Raw genomic sequence first — 25,490 nt, 5'->3', positions numbered from 1 at the left:
TAGATAGATAGATAGATAGATAGATAGATAGATAGATAGATAGATAGATAGATAGAGATAGATAGATAGATAGATAGATAGATAGATAGATAGATAGATAGATGATGGATGATAGGTAGAGAGACAGAGAAAGACAGATGGCTGATAGATAGGATAAGAAGATTAGATAGATATAGATAGATAGATAGATAGATAGATAGATAGATAGATAGATAGATAGATAGATAGATAGATAGATAGATAGATAGATAGATGATGGATGATAGGTAGAGAGACAGAGAAAGACAGATGGCTGATAGATAGGATAAGAAGATTAGATAGATAGATAGATAGATAGATAGATAGATAGATAGATAGATAGATAGATAGATAGATAGATAGCAATAGCAGTTAGACTTATATACCGCTTCATAGGGTTTTCAGCCCTCTCTAAGTGGTTTACAGAGTCAGCATATCGCCCCCAACAACAATCCGGGTCCTCATTTTACCCACCTTGGAAGGATGGAAGGCTGAGTCAACCCTGAGCCGGTGAGATTTGAACAGCCGAACTGCTGAACTGCAATCAAAAGCAATAGCAATAGCAGTTAGACTTGTATACCGCTTCATGGGGCTTTCAGCCCTCTCTAAGCGGTTTACAGAGTCAGCATATCTCCCCCAACAACAATCTGGGTCCTCATTTCACCCACCTCGGAAGGATGGAAGGCTGAGTCAACCCTGAGCCGGTGAGATTTGAACCGCCGAACTGCACATAACAGTCAGCTGAAGTGGCCTGCAGTACTGCACCCTAACCACTGTGCCACCTCGACTCTTAATGTCGTCAAGTGAAAAACTTTGCGAATCTGTCCCGCTTTACGACCGCCCTTGCCACATTTGTCAGGGATGCGGGAGACCCCTTGCAGGGTAGAGCTGAGGACTATGCTCAATTCTTGGCGGACAAAGTAGCTCGGCTTCGATCGGACTTGGACTCCACCGCAGTAGATCCAGCCGAGACACAGGAGGACCACTTGCCACACCATCTCTGGGTTGAGTTCCAGGATGTTGCCTCTGGGGATGTGGACAAGGCCATTCGAGCTGTAAGTGCCTCCACTTGTATTCTGGACCCGTGTCCCTCCTGGCTGGTTGCCAACAGCAGGGAGGTGACACATGGCTGGATCCAGGTGGTTGTGACCGCCTCCCTTCGGGAGGGGCACTTCCCCGCCGTACTTAAAACGGCGGTGGTGAGACCCCTCCTGAAGAAACCATCTTTAGATCCAGCCATTTTAAACAACTTTCGTCCTGTCTCCAACCTCCCCTTTATCGGGAAGGTTGTTGAGAAGGTGGTGGCCTTCCAGCTTCAACGGGCCTTGGAGGAAGCTAGTTATCTTGACCCCTTCCAGTCCGGCTTCAGACCTGGTTACAGCACAGAAACCGCTTTGGTCGCATTGACCGATGATCTCTGGAGGGCCAGAGATGGAGGCTATGCGTCCATCCTGGTTCTCCTTGACCTCTCAGCGGCTTTCGATACCATCGACCATGGTATCCTTCTGCGACGTCTGCGGGAGGTGGGAGTGGGAGGCACTGTTTTACGGTGGTTCTCCTCCTACCTCTCGGACAGGTCGCAGTCGGTGTTGGTCGGGGGGCAGAGATCGTCCCTGAGGCCCCTAACATGTGGGGTGCCACAGGGTTCGGTCTTATCCCCCCTACTATTTAACATATACATGAAACCGCTGGGTGAGATCATTCGGAGGCACGGGATAAAATACCACCAATATGCGGACGATACGCAACTGTATCTGTCCGCCCCGTGCCAACTCAATGAAGCGGTGGACGTGATGAGCCAGGGTCTGGAGGCCGTTAGGAACTGGATGAGTGCTAACAAACTGGTACTCAACCCGGACAAGACCGAGTGGCTGTTGTGCTTCCCTCCCAATAATTTGGCTAATACACCAACGCTTAGGCTGGGGGGTCAAATTTTATACCCCTCAGATAGGGTCCGCAACTTAGGAGTCCTCCTGGACCCACAGCTGACTTTTGACCACCAGCTGTCAGCTGTGACCAGGGGGGCATTTGCCCAGGTTCGCCTGGTCCGCCAGTTGCGGCCCTACCTAGACCGGGAGGCTCTCACAACAGTCACTCGAGCCCTTGTGATCTCTAGGCTGGAATACTGCAATGGGCTCTACATGGGGTTGCCCTTGAAGTGCATCCGGCGGCTACAGCTAGTCCAGAATGCAGCCGCGCGAGTGATAGTGGGCGCACCGCGGTTCGCCCACGTTACACCCGTCCTCCGCGAGCTGCACTGGCTACCTGTTGGTCTCCGGGTGCGCTTCAGGGTACTGATGACCATCTTTAAAGCACTCCATGGTAGTGGATCTGGGTACTTGAGAGACCGCCTTCTGCCGATTACCTCCCTAAATCGACCAATTAGATCGCACAGACTGGGCCTCCTCCGAATTCCATCTGCCAGTCAATGTCGACTGGCAACCACACGGAGGAGAGCCTTTTCTGTTGCAGCTCCGACCCTGTGGAACGACCTCCCCGTTGAGATCCGTACCCTCACCACTATCCAGACCTTCCGCGCAGCCCTCAAGATCTGGCTCTCCCAGCAGGCCTGGGGATAGGTTCCCAATTTACCCGCCCGAGTGTTTGATTGCTGAATGAAAGTTGTGTTTTTACTATGTTTTCTTTGTTCACATACTGTTCTGTTTTTGACACTGCACCCCCCTCCCTTGTGGTTGTAAGCCGCCCTGAGTCCCCTCAGGGAAAAGGGCGGCATATAAATCCCAATAAAACTAAACTAAACTAAACTAAAGGTGCTAGAGTTCAACGAGGAACATGGTCGTTCAATGAACCTGGCTTGTCAGAAGCTCGCAAAGTGAGTCCTAGACGCTGCAACCGTCGTAAATAGGAGTCAACTGTCAAGCATCCGGATGCAAATCACCTGGGATGCTGCAATGGTCGTTAAGTGTGTGTCGGGGGTGGGGTGGGGGGGGGGGAAACTGTCATAAGTCATTATTTTCAGGGCCGTGGTGACCTCGAACGGTCACTAAATGAACTGTCGTAAAACGAGGACTACCTGTAATGCGTTTCGGGCAGAGGGTTGTCCAAGAAGCTTCCAGGGATGGAGCAGCTTCTGGAGGCGAAAGGTTCGATTCCCGGGTCCCTGCGGTGAGTCGTAGACGGGTGGGAGGGTTGGATATTGGGGGTCCCTGTTGGGGGGGGGAGGACAATTTTGAAACTGGCAAAAAAAAAAACCCTGTAAAAAGGGGAATTAAGGAGCTGCACCAGCCCCCCCCCCCCCAGTGTGGGACGGCCCACTAATCCCCCTATTAAAACCTCAAAAGAAATCCTGGCGCCTTCCCGTATAAACTCATTAACTTTTATGGCGTAATAAATGAATTCTATTAAAGCATAATTCGCTCCATGCTGGGGGCGTTTTAACCTCTGGACGCCTCCACGGCAGCTGCCTGTCGTCTCCCCCCTTCCTATCCTGACCCCCCCTCCCTCCCCGACCCGGCCGCCTCCGCAGCCCCCCTCTCTCCCCCCCACCCATTCCAGGCTGGCTGCGTGCGGGGGAGGGGGCTTCTTGGCCAGCTGCCCACAGAGATGCCGCTCCGAAGCTGTAGTGTAGCCTCCTCCGTTGCAGCTCTGCTTTGAGAGGCCACCCCGAGATCATCTAGTCCAGCCCCCCACGCCTGCTGCCCTGCAGCTGTGGGAGCCCGGTTCTCTCCCCCTGCTGCAGAGGCCCTCCCTCTCTGGGCCCACGTGAATTCTGCCTTCCCCGTCCGAATTTTGCCTCCCAGGGTGGCAGGAAGCCTGGCAGAGCTAGCCAGGTGGCCGTGTGGGCAGCTGACAATGCCCCTTGGTGGCCTCTTTGGGGCTCCCTGGTCTCGGTGGTGGTGGTGCCTGAAGAGGTTGTTCTACCCGAAGAGGTGGCATCCTCACTGTTGGGAAGGGGAAGGAAAGGAAGATAAAAAGGGAAAGGAAAGGGAGAGAAGGTGGAGGAGGAGGAGGAGGAGGAGGAAAGGAGGAGGGAGGAAAGGAGAAGAAAAGAGAAGGTGAAAGGGGGAAGGAAAGAAGGAACGGAGAGAAGGGAAGGAGATGGGAAGGGAAGGAAGCAGGGAAGGGAGGAGGAATGAAAACAGAAGGAAGGAAAGGAAGAAGGGGAGAAGGAAAGGGATTGGGAAAGGAAAGGGAGAGAAGGTGGAGGAGGGGGAGGAAAGGAGGAGGGAGGAAAGGAGAAGAAAGGAGAAGGTGAAAGGGGGAAGGAAAGAAGGAAGGGAGAGAAGGAAAGGAGAAGGGAAGGGAAGGAAGCAGGGAAGGGAGGAGGAATGAAAATAGAAAGAAGGAGAGGAAAGGAAGAAGGGAAGGAGCGAAGGGAAGGGATTGGGAAAGGAAAGGAAAGGAAGGAGGAGAGAGAAGAAGATGGAGAAGGAGGAAGGAAAGGAGAGAAGAAGGAAAGGAGGAGGGAGGAAAGGAGAAGGAAAGGGAAGTTGAAGGGAGAGGAGAGGAGAAGGAAAGAAGGAAGGGAGAGAAGGGAAGGAAAGGGAAGGGAGGAGGAAGGAAAGGAGAGAAGAAAAGGAGAGAAGGAGACGGGGAAGGGAAGGGAAGACTGTGGGGGATCCTTGCAAACGTTTCATGACCCAACTAGGCAACATCATCAGTGCTAGAAAGGAGGGGGGCTGGGAGGAGGAAGAGGAGGCTAGGGAATCCTTGTTGTTGGTTGTTACTTGCAAACGTTTCATGACTCAACTAGGGAATGTTATCAGGGTTAGAAGAGGGGGGGGTTGAGAAGGGGAGGAGGAGGAGGAGGAGGAGGAGGAGGAGGAGGAGGAGGAGGAGGAGGAGGAGGAGGAGGAAGAAGGCTGTGGGGTCCTGGGTGTTTTCTGTGCTTGATGGTTTGCTTGCTGATGTTGCCCAATTACCCTAGCAGTTGCCATCCTCAGGGCCACTTCTGATTTCCACCGGTGCCAACGGAGGGCAGAGGCAGGGGCCACTCCACCTGTCTTGGCAGCACTCCACACTTCTGACCCGGGAGAAATCCCAGGAAGCTCCAGGACCTGCCTGGCTGGGGAATTCTGGGAGTTGAAGTCCACAGGACTCAAAAGTAGTCACCAAGTTTGGAGTCCCCCTGGTTTATTGGGCCTGTCTGTCTGTCTGTCAGGCGCAAACGTGTGCCTACCTGTGTGAACACACCTGGGCAGGGTGTGGGCAGGGAGACCTGCCAGCCTTCCAGCTGGCACAGGTGGCTGTGCCCACGGCTGAAGCTTGCAGGGAACACCCTGGAGGCGATGAAACATTTCTTCCTTGCCAATCCAGGTGTTCAGGTGCAGCAAGTCCAACGAATTCAGAGAACATCCAGATGTGCTCACTGCATTCGCTGGCTGGGGAATTCTGGGAGTTGAAGTCCAGACATCTTCAAGTTGCCAAGGTTGAGAAACACTGCATTAAGGAGAAACTTCATAAGAGTGAGGACAACGAACCAGTGGAACAGCTTGCCACCAGAAACCTTGGGGGGGCTCCATAGCTGGAGGCTTTTAAGAAGAGACTAGATCAGGAGTCGGAAACCTGCGGCTCTGGAGCCGCATGTGGGTCGTTCAGCTCTCTGCTGTGGCTCCCCGTCACTCCAATTATGCATCACACAACCTTCGATGTGTGTGACACCCACCAGCACGTGATTTATTGAGCATTTTGTGTCCCCCCACCCCCCCGGGAGGCCAACCACGGATAAATCCAGGAAAAGAAAAGTTTCAGAAGTAAACAAGAACATTTAATCCAACTACATGGCTTAGTTTTGCTCAGGAAATATTCAGGCGCGGGAAAGGTTTTTGGGAATCCCGGGTGTTGTATTTTCTGTGGAAAACGGGTCCAAATGGCTCTTTTTTTGAGCGTTTAAGGTTGCCAAATCCTGGACGAGGTAGTCACCTGTCTGAAATGGTATAGGATCACCTGCTTCAGCAGGGGGATGGACTAGAAGACCTCCCAGGCCCCTTCCAGCTCTATTCCATTCATAATACTGTCCTGTCCACTCAATTAGCACCTGGAAGGAGCATGGGGGTGGGAGGAGGAGAGGGTCCTCCTCTGCCCCCCCCCACCAAAATGGGGCAGTGGGGGTGGGGAAAAGCAATGCCAGCCCTCCTCCCTGTGTGCCCGCCTGCAGCACCGGCTCCGCCAGCAAAGGAGGCCAACCCACCAGGGAGGCATTTTTGATGGCTCATTACCAGCTAATGAAAGCAGTTTAGCATTTAGCTTAATGGCTCTAAATGGTGCACAACTTACAGTAGTTGGTGATAATGTGAATGCAGGAAAACCAGGGCCTGTTTTAAACCAGCTTGACTGCAGCAGCAGGAGGTAGAAAACTCCCTGGGGGTGGGGGGGGGCACGCAGCGCTGAAGAGAGAGGGCTCTGGGGCATGTGAAGAGATCTTTCCGGAGCAGCTGGCTCAGAAGGAAGGTTTCTCTGGGACTATCTTGCAAACTTTAACCCTGTGTTTTTCAATCTTGGCAATTTTAAGAGAGATGGGCTTCCACTCCCAGAATCCCCCAGCCAGCATGTTTTAAGAGGGGATGGGCTTCCAGCATGTTGAAGTCCGCCTCTCTTATTCTGGCTGGGGAATTCTGGGACGCCGTTTTAAGCGGCAACCACAAAAGAGCCATTTCGTTTCTTTGTTTATTTGCTTGCTATCTACTTATTTACCTTCCAATTCATTAATTTAATTAACTCTTCCCGCCGCCCATCTCATTATTGCAGCATTTCTGTACCTCTGGGGAGGTAGGAGCCCCCGCCTCACTTTTGCTTAAGCCGAGGGCTCCTGGGGCGCCGGGGGCTGGACTAGATGCCCTCTGGGGTTCCTCCGCCCTTCGCCTTCCACGGCTCACCGCCCTCTCCGTCTCCTCCTCTTCTTCCCCCCCCCCCAATGCAGGCTTCCCCCACGAGGATCCCGACTCCGAGGCGGCCGCCAGCTCCGAGGCCGAACGGACGGCGCCCCCCACCCGCGACCACCCGGCGCGCGAGGCTCCCTTCACCACCACGGCGCCCACCCTGAAGCTCCTCAACCACCACCCGTTGTTGGAGGGCTTCTTCCCCGAGGAGCCCCCGCCCAGGGACGGCTTGCAGCCAGCGCCCCTCCTCGCCTGGGAGACCCCCCGCCGCCCGCCAGCCCCGGGACCTGCTGCGACCCCGACTCCGCCAGCCGCGTCTCCAGCCTCGGGGCCCGCGGGCGCCGTTAGCCCCGTCTCCTCCCGGGACCCCTCGGGGATCGGGGTCTCCAGCCCCAGGGAGCCGTCCCCGGGGGCCACGTCGAGCAGGGGACCGGAGACCCCTACTACTGCACCTGTGGCAGGTAAGAGAGAAGAGGAGGAGGAAGGAGGAGCGCGGGGGAAGTTTGGGGGCTTCCAAGCAGGGATGCCGGGGTGGAGTTGCGGGCAGCTACATCCCAGGCTGGGAGTGCTGGTGGTCCTCGTGGGTTGGGGGATCCCCCAGCCCCAGCAGGCGGCAAGGAATCTAGGTCTCCAAAGGAGGAAGGGGGTAAAAGAGGAGGGTGGGGGGGCAGCGTGGGGGGCATTATGCAACCTGCAGATTTGGACAAAGCTCCAAATTCAGCTGGTGCAAAGGTGCCCCATGTGGTGAGGGGGGGAGAGGGGTGAGCACAGGATTGAGGAACAGTAAAACCTGCCCCCCCTCAAATGCCATGGCTTTCTTTGAGCTGACACCCCCCACCCCTCATCCTGGACAGCCGAAACTGGACAGGTCCTGCAGCAAAATCTGGCCATTCCTCGGCTTACGACTTCAACGGAGCCCCCCAAAACATAGGGAGCCATTTGGACCCGTTTCCCACAGAAAAGGAAAGAGCAGAACTCTCTCCTGCCTCTCCCTGAGCGGCCACAGATCAAGCATCTGTAGTTGGATGTTCTGTTTACGACCTTACGCGTCATGGTCGTTAAGCGAATCACAGCTGTTTAAGCGAGTGGCACAGTCGTGAGGAGAACCCGGCTTCCCCCCCCCCATGGATTTTGCCAGAAGGCGGCCAAAGTGGATCACGTGACACTTCCCCCCCCAAGACACCGCGGACCGTCATTAATATGAGTTAGTTGCCAAGCAGCGTCCGGATTCTTGTCTTGTGGCAGGATGCAGAGGTCGCAAGGGTGGAAACTGGTCCTCCTCGGTGCCCTTTGAGCCGTCACTAAGGGAAGCGTTGCAATTTGAGGACAGCCGGTAACCACTTTGGCCCGTTCCTGGTTGGGAACACTCCCGCCCTTTTAAGTGGCTTGGGGAGCCCCCCCCAAAACCGGGAGAGCACAAGCGAAGCGTCGATCTCCCTTCAAACTAGGCTGCTCTTGCGGTCAGCAAGCCAATAGCAAACCCTGGCTCCGGATGGTGGTTTGTAAGCGATGGTGGGTTGTGTTGAAGGAGGGAACGTTTCAATTCTGCCTCCTGCAGGTCGTTTCTTGCCATCACATCTTGGGCTGGCTTGGGAAGTAGAGGAAGGAGCCTTTTGTCTGTGTGCATTTACACACATACAGAGAGAGAGGGGGGGGAGAGAGAGAGAGGGAGAGAGAGACAGAGAGAGACAGAGACACAGAGAGAGAGAGAGAGAGACAGAGAGAGACAGAGACAGAGAGAGACAGAGAGGGAGAGAGACAGAGAGAGAGACAGACAGAGAGAGAGACAGAGAGAGACAGAGAGAGACAGACACAGAGAGAGAGAGACAGACAGAGAGGGAGAGAGAGACAGAGAGAGAGAGACAGAGACACAGAGAGAGAGAGAGACAGAGAGAGAGACAGAGACAGACAGAGAGAGAGACAGACAGAGAGGGAGACAGAGAGAGAGACAGAGAGAGAGAGAGAGGCAGAGAGAGAGACAGAGACACAGAGAGAGAGACAGAGAGAGAGAGACAGAGAGAGACAGAGACAGAGAGAGAGACAGAGAGAGAGAGACAGAGAGAGACAGAGAGAGAGGGAGACAGAGACAGAGAGACAGAGAGAGAGAGAGACAGAGAGAGAGACAGACGGAGAGACAGAGAGAAAGAAAGATAGAAAGAGCAAGAGAGAGAAAGAGAGAAAAAGGGAGATAGAAAGAGAGAAAGAGAGAGAGAGAGAGAGAAAGCTAGGAAGAGGTAGAGATAGAAAGAGAGAGATAGAAAGAGAGAGAGAGAGAAAGAGGTAGAGAGAGAGAAAGAGATAGAAAGAGAAAGATAGAAAGAGGGAGAGAGAGAGAGAGAATGAATCTGGTCCCACCTTAGAAGAGCCCCTCAACCCCCCCCCCCAAATAACACAGCCCCCAACTCCATCCCCAAAAGGGAGGCAGCCTGTATGCCAGGCTTCTTAACCACAATGAAAATTAAATTAAAAAAAAAATATGTTGAGATTTTGGGAAAAGTGCAGAGAGGAGAGAATTAAAGGCCTGGAGACAAAAACATGGCGAGTGATGGCAGGATTTGAGCTTGGCCAGTCTTAAAAGTGGGACACGGTGGCTCAGGGGCTAAGACGCTGAGCTTGTCGAACAAAAAGGTCGGTTTGAATCCCCAGCGCCGCATAACGGAGTGAGCCCCCATTCCTTGTCCCAGCTTCTGCCAACAGTTCGAAAGCACGTTAAAAAAATGCAAGTAGAAAAATAGGAGCCAACTTTGGTGGGAAGGAAACAGCGTTCCGTGCGCCTTCGGGCATTTAAGTCATGCCGGCCACATCACCACGGAGACGTCTTCGGACAGCGCTGGCTCTTCGGCTTTGAAAGGGAGACGAGCAGCGCCCCCTAGAGTCGGGAACGACTGGCACAGATGTGCGAGAGGAATCTTTACCTAGTCTAGAAAAAAGCAGGAGGGACATTAGGCCAGTATTCCAGTATTTGGGGGGGGCTGCCCCAAAGAAGAGGGGGGCAATTTATTTTTCCAAAGCACCCGAGGACAAGAAGCAACGGATGGAAACTAATCAAGGAGAGAAGCAACTTGGGATTAAGGAGGAATTTCCTGACAGTGGATGAACCGGTGGAATTGCTTGCCTCTAGATGCTTCATCGCTGGAGTTTTCGGAGAAGAGATTGGACAGCCACTTATCTCAAATTGTATAGGGTCTCCTGCTTGAGTAGGGGGCTGGACTAGAGCAGAAGGCTCCAACGTTGGCAACTTTAAGACCTGTGGACTTCAACTCCCAGAGTTCCTCAGCCAGCTGGCTGAGGAACTCTGGGAGTTGAAGTCCACAGGTCTTAAAGTTGGGAGACCACTTAGAGCAGTGGTCTCCAACCTTGGTAACTTTAAGACTTGTGGACTTCAATTCCCAGAGTTCCTCAGCCAGCTTTGCTTGCTGAGGAACTCTGGGAGTTGAAGTCCACAGGTCTTAAAGTTGCCAACGTTGGAGACCACTGACTTAGAGGACCTCCAAGGAGCTCTTCTATTCCGATTGGGAAAAAAAGCATGCTGATTCTTAGTCTTGAGTAGTGAAAGGTCTGGAACGGAGATGTCCAACTTTTAAGACCCGTGGACTTTCAACTCCCAGAATTCCCCAGCCATCACCGCTGACTGGGGAATGCTGGGAGTTGAAGTCCATAGGGTTTTAAAGCTGCTAAATGTAGACACTCGTGGTCTGGAGCAATTTCTCTCTCGGAGAATATCCGAGATGCCCGGCTGCTTCTAGCAGGGGCCAGAGGCCCCCCTCCCCTATTGCTCCTTCAGGGTGGGGGGGGGCTGCTGCTCCGAGAGCCCCCTGAAAAGGAGAGGCCTCCTCCCACACCAGCCCTTGCGGGGGTGTTCAAGGGGGGGAATGGGGTGTCAGTATTTTTCATTTGAGGCAGTAAACCTGCTCAGGTGGAAAATCCAATTTTGGATTGCTTGCAAAGATCCCTGCTGCACTCAGTTCTGGATGGAGACACAGTTCGTCAGAAAACAGGGGGGGGGTGTTGAGTTTGGGGAGGGGACTTGGCTGCAGGGGGAAGGGAGGGAGTAGGGGGCAAAGCCCCTTCCCCAAGGGGAGAGCAATGATTCAATGGAATAGTTTTGCCTCCAGGAGTTATGGGTGCACCATCTCAGGAGGATTTCAGAAATAGACTGGACAGCCAGTTGGCCGGGATGGGATAAGGACTCCTTCCTTGAACAGGGGGTTGGACTAGTTGACCTCTGAGGTCCCCTCCTGTCCTGTGATTCTATGATTTAGGAAGGGGGGAAAGGAGAAAGGAGAGTAGGAGTTTGACTCCTTAAACCACTTAGAGAAGGCTGTAAAAGCACTGTGAAGCTGTATATACAGTAAGTCTAAGTACCATTCCTTGGGAAGGAAGGAAGGAAGGAGAAGTGAAGAAAAGGGAGGGAGGGAAGGAAAGGAAAATAGGAGGGAGGAAGAGGGGAGGGAGGAAGGAAGATGAGGAAGGGAAGGGAGGAAATGGCACGGAGGGAGAGGCAAAGCCAGGAAAACAGGAAAGTAGAAAAGAAAGGGAACTAGGAGAGAGGGAGGAAAGGAAATGAGGGAAGGAGGGAGAGAAGAATGTAATAAGAGAAGAAGGGAAAGAGAAGGGGAGGAAGGAAGGAAGATGAGGGAAGGAGGAAGGGAAGAGAAGAATGAGAAGAAGGGGAAGAAGGAAGGAAGGAGAGGGAAGGAAGGAAAGGAAAATAGGTGCGAGGAAGAGGGATGGAAGAAAGAAAGGAAGATGAGAAAGGGAAGAACGGAAGGGAAGGAAGGAAATGGCAAGGAGGAAGGGAGAAAGCCGGGAAAACAGGAAGGAAGAAAAGAAAGGAAAATGGGAGGGAGGGAGGAAAGGAAAATGAGGGAAGGTGGGAGAGAAGGCAGTAAGAGAAGAAGGGAAAGAGAACGGGAGGAAGGAAAATGGGGGAAGGAGGAGGGGAAGAGAAGAATGAGAGAAGAAGGGAAAAGGAAGGAGAGAGGAAGGAAGGGAGGGAGGGAGGGGAAAGGAAAACGAGGGAAGGGAGGGAAGAGAATAAGAAAAGGGGAAGGGAAGGACAGGAAGGAAGGAAATAAGGAAGGAAGGAAGATGAGAAAGGGAATAAGAAAAGAAGGGAAGGGGGGAAGGGAATAAGAAGGCAAAGGGAAGGAAGGAAGGAAGGAAGATTAAGAGAAACTCATCAGAGGGAAATCTGGAACTAAGAAGGAATTTCTGGACAGTGAGAACAATTAATCAGCCGAAAAACTCGCTTCCCGGAGTAATGGGGGCTCCGTTCCTCTCGGTCTTCATTTGTCTGTGATGGTAGATAAGGACCCTCGCTTTGGGCTGGGGGCTGGACTAGAAGACCTCTGAGGCCCCTTCCGGCTCTGTTATTCTGTTAAGGCTCTCTTCCTTCCTCCCCCCCTCCCACTTTTCAACCTCTCCCCCCCCCTCAAGCAACCTGCAGCTGGAACCTGACCGGACCCCGAGGCTCCCTGGCGTCTCCGCTGGCCAGCACCCTCCCCTACGAAGGCAGCTGGCTGGACTGTGCCTACAGCATCTCCGTCTACCCTGGTTACGGCGTGGAGATCCGGGTGAGTGAGTCCCACGGGGAGGGAAGGCGTGAGCCAAGCGGCTTTTGAGAAGGAATAGCCGGCACTCCTTGGCTCGATCTTTGGAAAGGGGTCTCCGGAGTCCGGAGGAGGGGGGGAACCTTGCAACTGCTCCAGTAAGGTGGGGGAAACACCCAGGCTTGGCATGAACCAATCAGAGAATTGGGGGGGGGGGAGACAGGGACTCAAACACTATTGGGGGTAGCCCATTCGTTTTGCAACGGTGCAAAGTTATAGCTAGTCCTCGGCTTACGTCCACCATTGAAACAAGAATTTCTGCGGCTAAGTGTTCTGACCGAGGCTTCCCCAAAAAAGCCGGAGGCAGAGTCCTGATCCCGACAAAAACCCCTTTTATAAGACAGGTGTGAATTCCTCTCCTTCACATCCAGCCAAGGCCTGGCAGCCAGTCTTTCAAAGGAGTATTTATGACCACAGACCTTATCTTGCTTGGAAAGCTGCCAGGTCGATAGTTTCTAAATGAGGTGCTGTGCAAGGAAAGGCTGGGCACAGAGTCCCTGGGATTCACGGACAGATCTTCGCACTCCTGAAACGAACGAATTGTCTCCTGCAAACTCCACTCCCCTGTCGCTCCTCTTTTATTTCCTCTGGGAGGGGCCATTCACCGTCTACCTGTATCCTTACTCCCAAGTCGAATTAAGTGTCTCCTGCAAACTCCACTCCCCTGTCGCTCCTCTTTTATTCCCGCTGGGAGGGGCCATTCACCGTCCACCTGTGGCCTTACTCCCAAGTCGACCCCTGTTCTTTAGCTCTTCCCTTCGTCTGGCAGCTGTGCGCATGTGCACACTGGGAACAGGCTCCAGCTGTTCCTCTGCCTCACTGCTGTATAGCTCTGGAGGCAGCTGAGAACTGCCAGACGGCTCCGACCCCCTCTCTGGCTCCGACACAGAGCCCTCATCCGAGCCTTCCCCAGACTCCAGGACTGGCCCAGGTTCCTCCCCAACCCTCCTCACTGTCTCACTCTGCTGCCAGTTCTGCTGGCTGCTGGTGGGCCACGACGCTAAGCAAGACAGTTGTTCAGTGAGTTTGCCATGGCTGTTCAGCAAATCATTGCAGTTGTTAAGTGAATCTAGACTCCATGTTTGTTAACTTTTAACCATTGACCTCAAGGCACTTTAAGTTGAAATCCACACATGTGGATTTCAACTCCCAGAATTCCCCAGCCAGCAAAGCTGGCTGGGGAATTCTGGGAGTTGAAGTCCACGCGTCTTAATAGCAATAGCAATAGCAATAGCAGTGGACTTATATACCGCTTCATAGGGCTTTCAGCCCTCTCTAAGCGGTTTACAGAGAGTCAGCATATTGCCCCCAACAATCTGGGTCCTCATTTTACCCACCTCGGAAGGATGGAAGGCTGAGTCAACCCTGAGCCGGTGAGATTTGAACCGCTGAACTGCTGATCTAGCAGTAGCCTGCAGTGCTGCATTTAACCACTGCGCCACCTTGGCTTAAAGCGCCCAGGGATGAGAAGCACTGCTCTAACCATTAGCACAGCCTCCCCTTCCTCACGTTTCAAGCCCCCAGCAGTCACTACAGCTGTGTGTGGGGGTCTCACGCTCAGGTGCCCACCCTGAGGCCATACCCACCCGCTCCCTTCTGTGGGCACCAGGTTGGAGAAAGCCAGACCGACGATTTTCCGTCTCCCTTCCAGGATGTTGGCATGCGGCTGGCATCACGCACGCACGCGGGCACGCACACACACACAAATTGTGCTCGGCTGGTAACCACCGCTGGGCACACGTGGCCTTTGTTCTCCGCACGTGCCAGGAACGGCGGGTGGCACCTCCAGAGCTCAAGGCTGTTTGCTCTCCTAATGACAAGCAATGATCTGTCATTATGCCAGCATGCCGACACCCGCAGAGCGAAGAAGATGCTTAGTTTATCTGCATGGGAGGGGCGGGGGGGGTGTTTCCGCAATGCCAGGAAAGCTGAAGGGCGAACAAACCGAGATGTTGGCACTGAAGCCGTGCCCTTTGATACGGGCATCACCCGCGCATAGGGCACCAATTTATGGGGCTTATCTGTCGTGCCGGCTCTTTTGAGCATTATGAGGGGCCCTTCGGTCTACTGAGGAACCCCAGGCTAGAAACCAGGAGGCGGTGAGTTCTAGTGCCGCTTTAAGCATGAAAGCAGGCTGGGTGAGCCTGGATGAATTACTAGGAGATGGGGAGTTCTAGTTCCACCTTAACCATGAAAGCAGGCTGGGTGAGCCTGGATGAATTACTAGGAGATGGGGAGTTCTAGTGCCGCCTTAACCATGAAAGCAGGCTGGGTGAGCCTGGATGAATTACTAGGAGACGGGGAGTTCTAGTGCCGCTTTAACCATGAAAGCAGGCTGGGTGAGCCCGGACGAATTACTAGGAGACTGAGAGTTCTAGTGCCGCTTTAACCATGAAAGCAGGCTGGGTGAGCCCGGACGAATTACTAGAAGACTGGGAGTTCTAGTGCCGCTTTAACCATGAAAGCAGGCTGGGTGAGCCTGGAGGAATCACCGGGAAACGGTGCGTTCTAGTCCTCTCTCAAGCAAGGAAGCCAGCTGGGTGACATTGGGACAATCGCCAGGAGACTGGGAGGTCTAGTCCTGCCTTTGGCATGAAAACCAAGTAGGGGATTTTGAGCCAGCCCCTCCCCCTCACCTCAGCCTACCTCAAAGGGTTGTTGTTGTGGGGAAAATCGGTGGAGGAAAGTGGATGAACTATATTAGTCTTCCTCAGTTATTTATAACAATAATCAAGGCAGGAGATAAATAAAATAAACAACAGCAAATACCCCAGAATAAATAGGCTTCTGCCACGGAGGGGGCAGAGCTGCGGAGATTGGGGCCAAGTCCAAGAAGAATGTGCAAAGCCACGGGGAAGGGGAGCCACGGAATATGAGCCACGGAAAGGAGGACCTACGAGCAGCTAAGAGGATCAAAGGCCTGGAGGCTAAAACAGAGGAAGAACGGCTGCAGGTTTGGGGCCTGGCTAGGCTAGAGAAAAGAAGAATTAGGGGGGACATGATAGCAGCATTCCCACAGTTGAGGGGGGTCAAATTGTTCTCCAAAGCCCCCGAAGGCAGGACAAGAAGTTTATGGGTGGAAACTAATTGAGGAGAGAAGCAACCGGAACTAAATGCGAAATTTCCTGACAATGAGGACAATTAAGTCAGTGGAACAGCTTGCCACCAGACGTTGTGACTGCTCCAACAGTGGCGGTTTTAGAGAAGAGATGGAACAGCCATTTGTCTGAAATGGTATCCGATCTACTGCCTGAGCAGGGGGCTGGACTAGATGACCTCCAAGGTCCCTTCCAGCTTCTCTTCCTTCCCTTCTATTCTGTTCTATTTTTTTCTTCTCTTCTATTTTTCTTCTCTCCTCTCCTCTTTTCTTCTCTTATCTTCTCTTCTATTCCATTCTATTCTATTATCTTTTTTCTTCTTTTCTCTTCTTTTCTCTTCTTTTCTCTTCTATTTTCTCTTCCCTTCCCTTCCATTCTATTCTAATCTATTCTCTTTTCTCTTCTTTCTATTCTATTCTATTTTTTCTTCTCTTCTCTTCCCTTCCCTTCCATTCTATTCTAATCTATTCTATTCTAATCTATTCTATTTTCTTTTATCTTCTCTTCTATTTTCTATTCTATTCTATTCCATCCATTCCATTCCAGTCTCTTCCCTTCCCTTCCTTTCCCTTCCCTTCTCCTCCCTTCTCCTCCCCTCCCCTCTCATTATTCTATTCCATTCCATTCTGTCCTATTCCTCTTCTCTTCTATTTTCTATTCTATAAATTCCAATTCTACCTTATTTTCTGGACTTCCTTGAAATCTCTCTCACTTGAGCATTTCTGGGCAGATTTCCCCCTTTTTAAGCGGAGGAAGGGTTCGTAGGTTCTGGGGGGGATGCGTCGCTCAGCAGCCGAGCCAGAGGCCCTTTGCGGGCGAGGGGAGGGGGAGATTGAGGAAGAATTGGGGAGGGGGAGGCCTGCAGGGATGCTGAGAGCTCCGTTGCAAAGTGATGTCTTCCCCGCATCTCAATGAGGAGCTACAAAGGCAGACGCCGGAGGCTTTCGGAGAGGCAGCCAGGCGTGCCCACTCGGCAACACAGCGAAGCAAATGTCAAATCGATCGCAGTGGCATTTGGCCGACATTTCAACGGTACCTGGGCTCCCCTCTCCTCCCACTGGGCTCCTGGGGCATCATTAGCTCGCCTGGAGCCCAAGGACCCCTCCTCCCTCCCTCCCTCCCTCCAGCTGCATGCCTTGCCTCTGGCCACGGGGCAGAGGGGGCATCCCTGGGGCACCATCAGCCGAGGACAAAGAGGCACACGGTGTAAGACAGGAGGAAACGGCACTGGGAGGGGGTGGGGGGGGAGGAGTCCCTGGGGGAGATCTGTGTGAGTGTGTGTGTTGTCAAGGGGCCGAAGCTGTTAGAAGGGGCAAGCTGGCTCTTGGCCCACTCCGGAGAAGGAATTCTTCCCAGCACAGAGGCCCACACCCAAGGAGAAAGAGGAAGGAAGGAAGATGAGAAAGAGACAAAGAGGAGAAGGGAGGGAGGGAGGAAGGAAGGAAGGAAAAATGGAGGGAGGGAAGATGGAAGAGAGGAGAAAGGAAGGAAGGAAGATGAGAAAGAGATAGAGGAGAAGGAAAGAAGGAAGGAAAAAGGGAGGGAGGGAAGAAGGAAGAAAGGAGAAAGAGGAAGGAAGGAAGATGAGAACGAGACAAAGAGGAGAAGGAAGGAAAGAAGGAAGGAAAGAAAGAAAAATGGAGGGAGGGAGGAAGAAGGAAGGAAGGAGAAAGGAGATGAAAGAGAAGGAAGGAAGGAAAATGGAGGAAGGATGGGAGGAAGAAAGGAGCATGATGGAGGGAAAGAAGGAAAGAAAATGGAGGGAGGGTGGGAAGAAGAAAGCATGATGGAGGGAAGGAAGGAAAGAAAGAAAGAAAAATGGAGGAAGAGGGAGGGAGGGAGGAACAAGGGGAAGGAAGGAAAGAAAAATGGAGGAAGGAAGGAAAGAAAAAATGGAGGAAGAGGGAGGGAGAAAGAAAGGATCAAGAGGGAGAAAAGGAAGGAAAGAAAAATGGAGGAAGGGAAGAAGATGAGAAAGGGACAAAGAAGGGAGGAAGGAAGTTAAAAAAAGGTCAGAAGGAGATCCTACCTGGAATTAAGAAGAAACTTGCTGACAATTGAGATTTATAGAACAATTAATCTCAATTGTCAGGAAATTTCTTCTTAATTCCACCCTGTCTCCGGAGCTTGTGGGTGATCCAACCCTGGAGGTTTTCAAGAAGAGACTGGACAGCCATTTCTCCGGAATCATATAAGGTCTCCTGCTTGAGCAGGGGGGTGGACTGGAAGACCTCCAAGGCCCCTTCCAACTCTCTCCTTCTGTTACTCTGTCTCTTCGCTCTCCTTTGCCACCTGCCTGCATTTCCCCCTCTCCCACCCCCTCCCACCCAAGAACCCTGGCACTTTTGTTATGTAATTAGGGGAAGAGCTTTGTGGCTTTTGGCCATTCATCACCCAGCAGCCCCATTTAATTACCGTAATTAATATACAACCCCTGGATTAATGAGAGATGGGAGCAGAGGGTCGTTTATCAAGATAAGCTACGCCGGGGCTGCTCCCAGGAATTACGGCTTGGCTGGTGCCCAGCCGCAGGTGGGTGAGATGGTTTCGGAACTGCCGGACGGATCCAGTAAAATGATCCTCCCTTAAATACCTTCATCCTTCGCTGATATCAAAGATATGTGGTTGCAAAATGCAACTTGTTTTTTCCGATGCAGAAGGGCCTTAAAAGTTTCCGCCCTTTCCAATTTCTTTCAGCCAGGGCAATCGACCGAACTCTGGCCCCAAATCCAGTTCTACAGGTAGTCCTCAGACTTATGACAGCAATCGGGAGGAGGATTTCCCTTTGCTGGGCAGAGCGGTTGGGAAGCGAATCTCCGAATCACAAGAGTTGGAAGGGACCTTGGAGGTCTTCTAGTCCAACCCCCTGGCCGAGCAGGAGAAAATAAAATCTCACCCGATTTTTATGATGCCTTTTTTGGGGCCATGGTTGTTAAGTGAATCGGCGCAGTTCTTGACTGAGTCACGCGGTCGTTAACTGAATTCGACCCCCCCCCCTTTGACTTGTGAGTAACTGTCTGGGGGGGGCAGATCGCAAATGGCAAATCTTGGTTGCCAAGTGCCCGAATTTTAATCGCGTGATTGTGGGGGATGGTACAACGGTTGTAAGTGTGAGGATCTGTAAGGAGGTCACACGATCCCCTTTTGCGACCTTCTGACAAGCAAAGTCAGTGAGGGAACTGGATTCACTTCAACACGGTCTTATTAACAGCTGCAGTGATTCACTTAACGACCGTGGCAAGAAAGGCTGCAAAAGGAGACAAAAATGGACAACGTTGGGCTCTCTTGCGGTTGTAAGTCAAGGACCAGCTGTGTTCTATGCCTTGCTTCGGATGCAGACAAGGAGGAGTGGGGAATGGAGCTCTCTTGAGCCTGGCATGGCAGTGGGAGCTTTAGAAATACGTCACTATCTAGGTCAGTGTTTCTCAACCTTGGCAACTTGAAGATGTCCGGACTTCAACTCCCAGAATTCCCCAGCCAGCGCTGGCTGGGGAATTCTGGGAGTTGAAGTCCGGACATCTTCAAGTTGCCAAGGTTGAGAAACACTGATCTAGGTTTATGCCCAGCTTGTATAAAGGAAGTTGGTGGCCTTTTGTGCCGGGAAGAAAATGGAATTGCTGGAAGCTGATGGTCCATCCTCTGCTCAAGAGTCCCAGCTCATCTTGTTAGCTTCTGTTTCGGCACCTCCAGGCAACTGCTAAATCTATCCAGGCTGTTGTGCCCGTTAGGTTTCTGCGGACTTCCTGCAAGTTAGAAATATTGGGGAAGGCGGGGGAGCGATTTAACTCATCAGCTCTCATTCCTGCTTCATGGGGAAACGGCTTTTTGTTGTTTGAGAAATGTGGTCCAAAGCTAGAATAGGATAAGGGAGTTGGGAGGGACCTTGGAGGTCTTCTAGTCTGACCCGCTGCCAAAAGCGAGAAAACCTATACCGCTTCAGAGAAATGGCAGTCCAGTCTCTTCATAAGAACCTCCAGTGATGGGAGGGAAGCCGTTTCCACTGGTTAATTGGTCTCACTGTCAGGAGGTTTCTCCTTATTTCTAGGTTGCTTCTCTCCTTGATTAGTTTCCATCCATTGCTTCTTGTTCTACCCTCAGGTGCCTTGGAGAATAGCTTGACTCCCTCTTCTTTGTGGCAGCCCCTGAGATATCGGAAGACTGCTATCATGTCTCCCCTAGTCCTTCTCTTCCTTAAACACTCCAACTATTCTTCATATGTTTTAGCTTTAATAAGAACAGAACAGAACAGAACAGGAGGAGGAGTGAGAAGGGAGGACAGGACAGGACACAATAGAACAGAATAGGAACAGAGCAGAATAGAACAACAGAAGAACAGAACAGAATAGAACAGGAAGAGGAGCAGGAGGGAGAGGGGAGGACAGGACAGAATAGAACAGAATAGGAACACAACAGAATAGAACAATAGAACAGAATAGAACAACAGAATAGAACAGAAGGACAAGGAGGAGGGAGATGGGAGGGCAGGACAGAATAGAACAGAATAGGAACAGAACAGAATAGAACAGGAGAACAACAGAATAGAACAGGAGGAGGAGGGAGGAGAGGGGAGGACAGGACAGGACAGAATAGAACAACAGAATAGGAACAGAACAGAATAGAACAACAGAATAGAACAGGAGGAGGAGGAAGGAGAGGGGAGGACAGGACAGAATAGAACAGAATAGAAACAGAACAGAATAGGAACAGAATAGAACAACAGAACACAATAGAACAGGAGGACAAGGAGGAGGCAGATGGGAGGATAGGACAGGACAGAATAGAACAGAATAGGAACAGAACAGAATAGAACAAGAGAACAGAACAGAATAGAACAGGAGGACGAGGAGGGAGATGGGAGGAGAGGACAGGACAGAATAGAACAGAATAGGAACAGAATAGAACAGGAGGACAAGAAGGAGGGAGACAGGAGGACAGGACAGAATAGAACAGAATAGGGACAGAACAGAATAGAACAACGGAATAGAACAGGAAGAGGAGGGGGGAGAGGAGAGGACAGGGCAAGACAGAATAGAACAACAGAACAGGAACGGAACAGACTAGGAATAGAATAGAACAGAATAGAATAACAGAACAACAGAATAGAACAGAATAGAACAGGAGGACATGGAGGAGTGAGACGGGAGGACAGGACAGAATAGAACAGAATAGGAACAGAACAGAATAGGAACAGAATAGAACAGGAGGACGAGGAGGGAGACAGCAGGACAGGACAGAATAGAACAACAGAACAGAATAGAACAGGAGGAGGAGGGAGATGGGAGGACAGGACAGGACAGAATAGAACAACAGAATATGAACGGAACAGACTAGGAACAGAACAGACTAGGAACAGAACAGAACAGAATGCTTTTGTGGCCAAGTGTGGTACGAAAGTTCTCAGTATAATACATGGAAAATAGCAAAGTAATAATCATAATAATGATACCAATCATAGCAGGGGGTGGGACAGATGGGAAGGATAATAGTAACACAGCCATATATTACACGGCTTGTACCTCTGTTCTACCTCTGTTGACCTTCTTGACACGCTAGATCTGGTATGGTCGTAAATCGAGGACTAACTACAGAATTTTTCCAAGGGCAGAAGTGCGGAATGGGAGTCCGTGCTGTTACCTGCCCGGTCCCACCGCCTGCCCCCTTTGCCAACCCCAAAGTAGGAGCCGGTGCCCCATGACGCTTCGTCTCTTACTCCCCTCCCCCTTTGCAGGTGCAAAACATCAGCCTCGCGGTGGGCGAGACAATCGCCGTGGAGACCCTCGGAGGCCTGGAGCCCCTCCCGCTGGCCAACGAGTCCTTCCTGGTGCGTGGTCAAGTGGTCCGTGGCCCCACCAACCAGGTGCTGGTGAGGTTCCAGAGCCCTTCTCCAGCCAACCCAGGGACCTTCCACTTCCACTTCGAAGGTAAGGCTCCCCGTTGAAGCCGGGGGGGGGGGGAAGACGGAGGACTTCTGCTGAACTCTGGGGAAGTCAACGGTGGGCGAGAGATGCTGCGGACATCTTCCCTCCCCCCCCCCATTGGCCTTGTAGTCCTTCAAAAGTAGACAATGCAGCACACTTTCAGTTCACGGATCCTTACTGGAGAATTCCATCGGCTGGCCTACCCCGAAGGGCTGGCGTTTGCTTTCATCCTCACAAAAGGGAACCTTGATCTTCTGCCATTTTTGCTGACTTTCCCACCGCGAGTCCGTGCAGAGCAGTGGTGAAATTCAACTTTTTTAAACTACCGGTTCTGTGGGCGTGGCTTGGTGGGCATGGTAGGGGAAGGATACTGCGAAATCCCCATTCCCTCTTCACTCCAGGGGAAGGATACTGCAAAATCTTCATTCCCTCCCCACTCCAGGGGAAGGATACTGCAAAATCTCCTTTCCCTCTTCACTCCAGGGGAAGGATACTGCAAAATCTCCTTTCCCTCTTCACTCCAGGGGAAGGATACTGCAAAATCTCCTTTCCCTCTTCACCCCAGGGGAAGGATACTGCAAAATCTCCTTCCCTCTTCACTCCAGGGGAAGGATACTGCAAAATCTCCTTTCCCTTCTCACTCCAGGGGAAGGATACTGCAAAATCTCCATTCCCTCTTCACTCCAGGGGAAGGATACTGCAAAATCTCCTTTCCCGCTTCACTCCAGGGGAAGGATACTGCAAAATCTCCATTCCCTCTTCACTCCAGGGGAAGGATACTGCAAAATCTCCTTTCCCTCTTCACTCCAGGGGAAGGATACTGCAAAATCTCCATTCCCTCTTCACTCCAGGGGAAGGATACTGCAAAATCTCCTTTCCCTCCTCACTCCAGGGGAAGGATACTGCAAAATCTCCATTCCCTCTTCACTCCAGGGGAAGGATACTGCAAAATCTCCATTCCCTCTTCACTCCAGGGGAAGGATACTGCAAAATCTCCTTTCCCTCCTCACTCCAGGGGAAGGATACTGCAAAATCTTCATTCCCTCCCCACTCCAGGGGAAGGATACTGCAAAATCTCCTTTCCCTCTTCACTCCAGGGGAAGGATACTGCAAAATCTCCTTTCCCTCTTCACTCCAGGGGAAGGATACTGCAAAATCTCCTTTCCCTCTTCACCCCAGGGGAAGGATACTGCAAAATCTCCTTCCCTCTTCACTCCAGGGGAAGGATACTGCAAAATCTCCTTTCCCTTCTCACTCCAGGGGAAGGATACTGCAAAATCTCCATTCCCTCTTCACTCCAGGGGAAGGATACTGCAAAATCTCCTTTCCCTCCTCACTCCAGGGGAAGGATACTGCAAAACCTGCATCCCGGTGATAGGTTTCAAATTTTTTTTAGAACCTATTCTGTAGGTGTGGCCTGTTTCATGGGAGTGGCTTGGTGGCCATGTGACCGGGTAGGAGTGGCTTGGTGGTCATGTGATGGGAGGGAGTGGCTTGGCAGTCATGTGACCGGATGGGAGTGGCCAAGTCAATGTCACTGAATTCTTTGCCCCAAAGAATGACCTACAAAAAGAAGATATTAAAAAAAGGGAATTTATTATTCGGTGCACTTACTACTTAAATAAGAATAAAATAAGTACACAAAGCAATAATAGAGGCAAGGTGGCACAGTGGTTAGGGTGCAGTACTGCAGCCACTTCAGCTGACTGCTAGTTGCAGTTCGGCGGTTCAAATCTCACCGGCTCAGGGTTGACTCAGCCTTCCATCCTTCCGAGGTGGGTAAAATGAGGACCCAGATTGTTGTTGGGGGCAATATGCTGACTCTATAAACCGCTTAGAGAGGGCTGAAAGCCCTATGAAGCGGTATATAAGTCTCACTGCTATTGCTATTGCTTATAAAACAGCTACTTACAGAGGAAATATGGCTCTCCTTGCTGATCTTCAACATTACTGACCACCTTACACACACACACACTTCCAGCCCCTCTGCCTCTTCCCTCTTCCTGGATTCACTCATGCATTTTTAAAACTCACCGCCTGAGCCCACACTCTTCTAACAGACCCTCTGCCTCTTCCCTCTTCCCCAACATCCTCCCCACCCCCACTCCAGCCACTCACCAGTTCTTTCTTCTTCTGGTTCTTCTTCTGAGAACTTTTCGGCAGCGTGGTGCGGATGGGCAGGGCGAGTGAAAGAGCGAACGAGGGGAGGGAGCGTTCTGATACGGGGCCTCCTAACCGACAGGTCCGGGAAGGCACGCTAGATTTCACCATCCGGTACAGCCGTACCGCTCCGTACCGGTTGAAACCCACCCCTGCTGCATTCCCTCCCCATTCTGGGGCCAGCCAGAGGTGGCATTTGCCGGTTCTCTGAACTACTCAAAATTTCCACTACTGGATCTCCAGAACCTGATGGATTTCACCCTGGATGCAGAGGCTTCTTCACACGGCTCCTCTCTGCCCTCAAATCCTTCGGTCTGGTCTGCTGAATACAGGTCGCCCTCAAATTCGGTGTAGAGAAGAGTCAAGTCTTACACTTAGGCAAGAAAAGGCAAAAGGACACATATAGACTGGGTGCAACCAGGCTTACTAGCAGTCACTGGGAGAGGGATCTTGGAGTCTTAGTGGACCAGCTAAATAGGAGCCAGCCGTGTTCAGCGGCAGCCAAAAAATGCCAACACAATCCTCAGTTGCATTAACAGAGGGATACAATCAAGATCAAGGGAGATAGCAATAGCAATAGCAGTTAGACTTATATACCGCTTCATAGGGCTTCCAGCCCTCTCTAAGCGGTTTACAGAGTCAGCATATCGCCCCCCACAGTCTGGGTCCTCATTTCACCCACCTCGGAAGGATGGAAGGCTGAGTCAACCTTGAGCCGGTGAGATTTGAACCGCTCAACTGCAGATAACAGTCAGCTGAAGTGGCCTGCAGTACTGCACTCTAACCACTGCGCCACCTCGGCTCATTAATACCACTCAATAAACCCTTAGTAAGACCACACCTAGAGTCCTGCATCCAGTTTTGGTCAGCACACTATAAAAAAGATGTGGAGACTCTGGAAAAAGGGCAGAGAAGATCAACCAGGATGATGAGGGGATGATTGGAGGCTGAAACCTACGATGAACGGTTGCAGGAACTGGGCCTGGCTAGTCTAGGGAAGAGAAGGACCAGGGGAGACAGGAGAGCATCTTCCAATATTTGAGGGGCTGCCCCAGAGAGGAGGGGGTCAAACTATTTTCCAAAGCACCTGAAGACCAGACGGGCCAAAGGAATAATGGATGGAAAGTGACCAAGGAGAAATTCAACCTAGAAATTGTAAATTTTCTGACCGGAAGAACCATCAACCCATGGAACAGAAGTTGCCTTCGGAAGTTGTGGGAGTTTCATCCCTGGAGACTTTCAAGAAGAGGCTGGGCTGTCGTCTGTCAGAAATGGAGTAGGGCCTCCTGCTTGGGTGAGGGGTTGGACTAGATGACCTACAAGGTCCCTTCCAACCCTGTTATTCTGTTATTGTTATTCAGAAGTTGTGGGAGCTTCATCCCTGGAGGCTTTCAAGAAGAGACTGGACTGCTATCTGTCAGAAATGGTGTAGTAGAGTCTGCTGCTTGGGCGGAGGGTTGGACTAGATGACCTCCAAGGTCCCAACTCTGCTGATCTGTCAAGATGCAGCTATTCATTTAGTGATCATTGGAAGCCAGATTCCCTTAACAACTGTGTTGCTGTGCAGTTGTCCCCTTAGCAACGTCAGCAAGAAAAGTTGTAAAACAGGGCAAAGCTCGGTTTTCTCGCTTAGCAACGGAAAATTTGGGCTCAATTGTGGTTGTAAGTCAAGGACTACCTGGATGGTCAGAGAAGAGGAGCCACGGTATGTAGCAAGTTGTTCTGACCCCAGCTCCCCAAAAACAACAAACCCTTTGAGGTGAATTCAAAAGATTCCGTAATTAAGAATTCCGGCAAAAAGTTTCTCTCTCACCGCAGGCTAAGAAGTCTGTCAGGCAGGGAGAT

General features: G+C 51.7%; 1 protein-coding gene across 1 annotated transcript in view; it reads left to right on the top strand.

Annotated features, from left to right (window-relative positions):
• Positions 1-12,296: 12,296 nt before the first annotated feature.
• LOC116523536 (seizure protein 6 homolog) overlaps positions 12,297-25,490 on the top strand; it is a gene marked incomplete at its 5' end in the record, with an annotated part of 28,586 nt that continues 15,392 nt past the window's right edge. Inside the window, 2 exons of the mRNA XM_032238647.1 lie at positions 12,297-12,433; positions 21,296-21,488. Of these exons, the coding sequence (XP_032094538.1) occupies positions 12,297-12,433; positions 21,296-21,488 (330 nt within the window). The remainder of the gene's footprint in view (positions 12,434-21,295; positions 21,489-25,490) is intronic.

The sequence above is a fragment of the Thamnophis elegans genome, unplaced genomic scaffold (genome assembly GCF_009769535.1).
Source record: "Thamnophis elegans isolate rThaEle1 unplaced genomic scaffold, rThaEle1.pri scaffold_41_arrow_ctg1, whole genome shotgun sequence".
NCBI classification, from domain to species: Eukaryota; Metazoa; Chordata; class Lepidosauria; order Squamata; family Colubridae; genus Thamnophis; species Thamnophis elegans.
The sequence above is the reverse complement of the archived record's forward strand: the minus strand, read 5'-3'. Positions and strand labels throughout refer to the sequence as shown.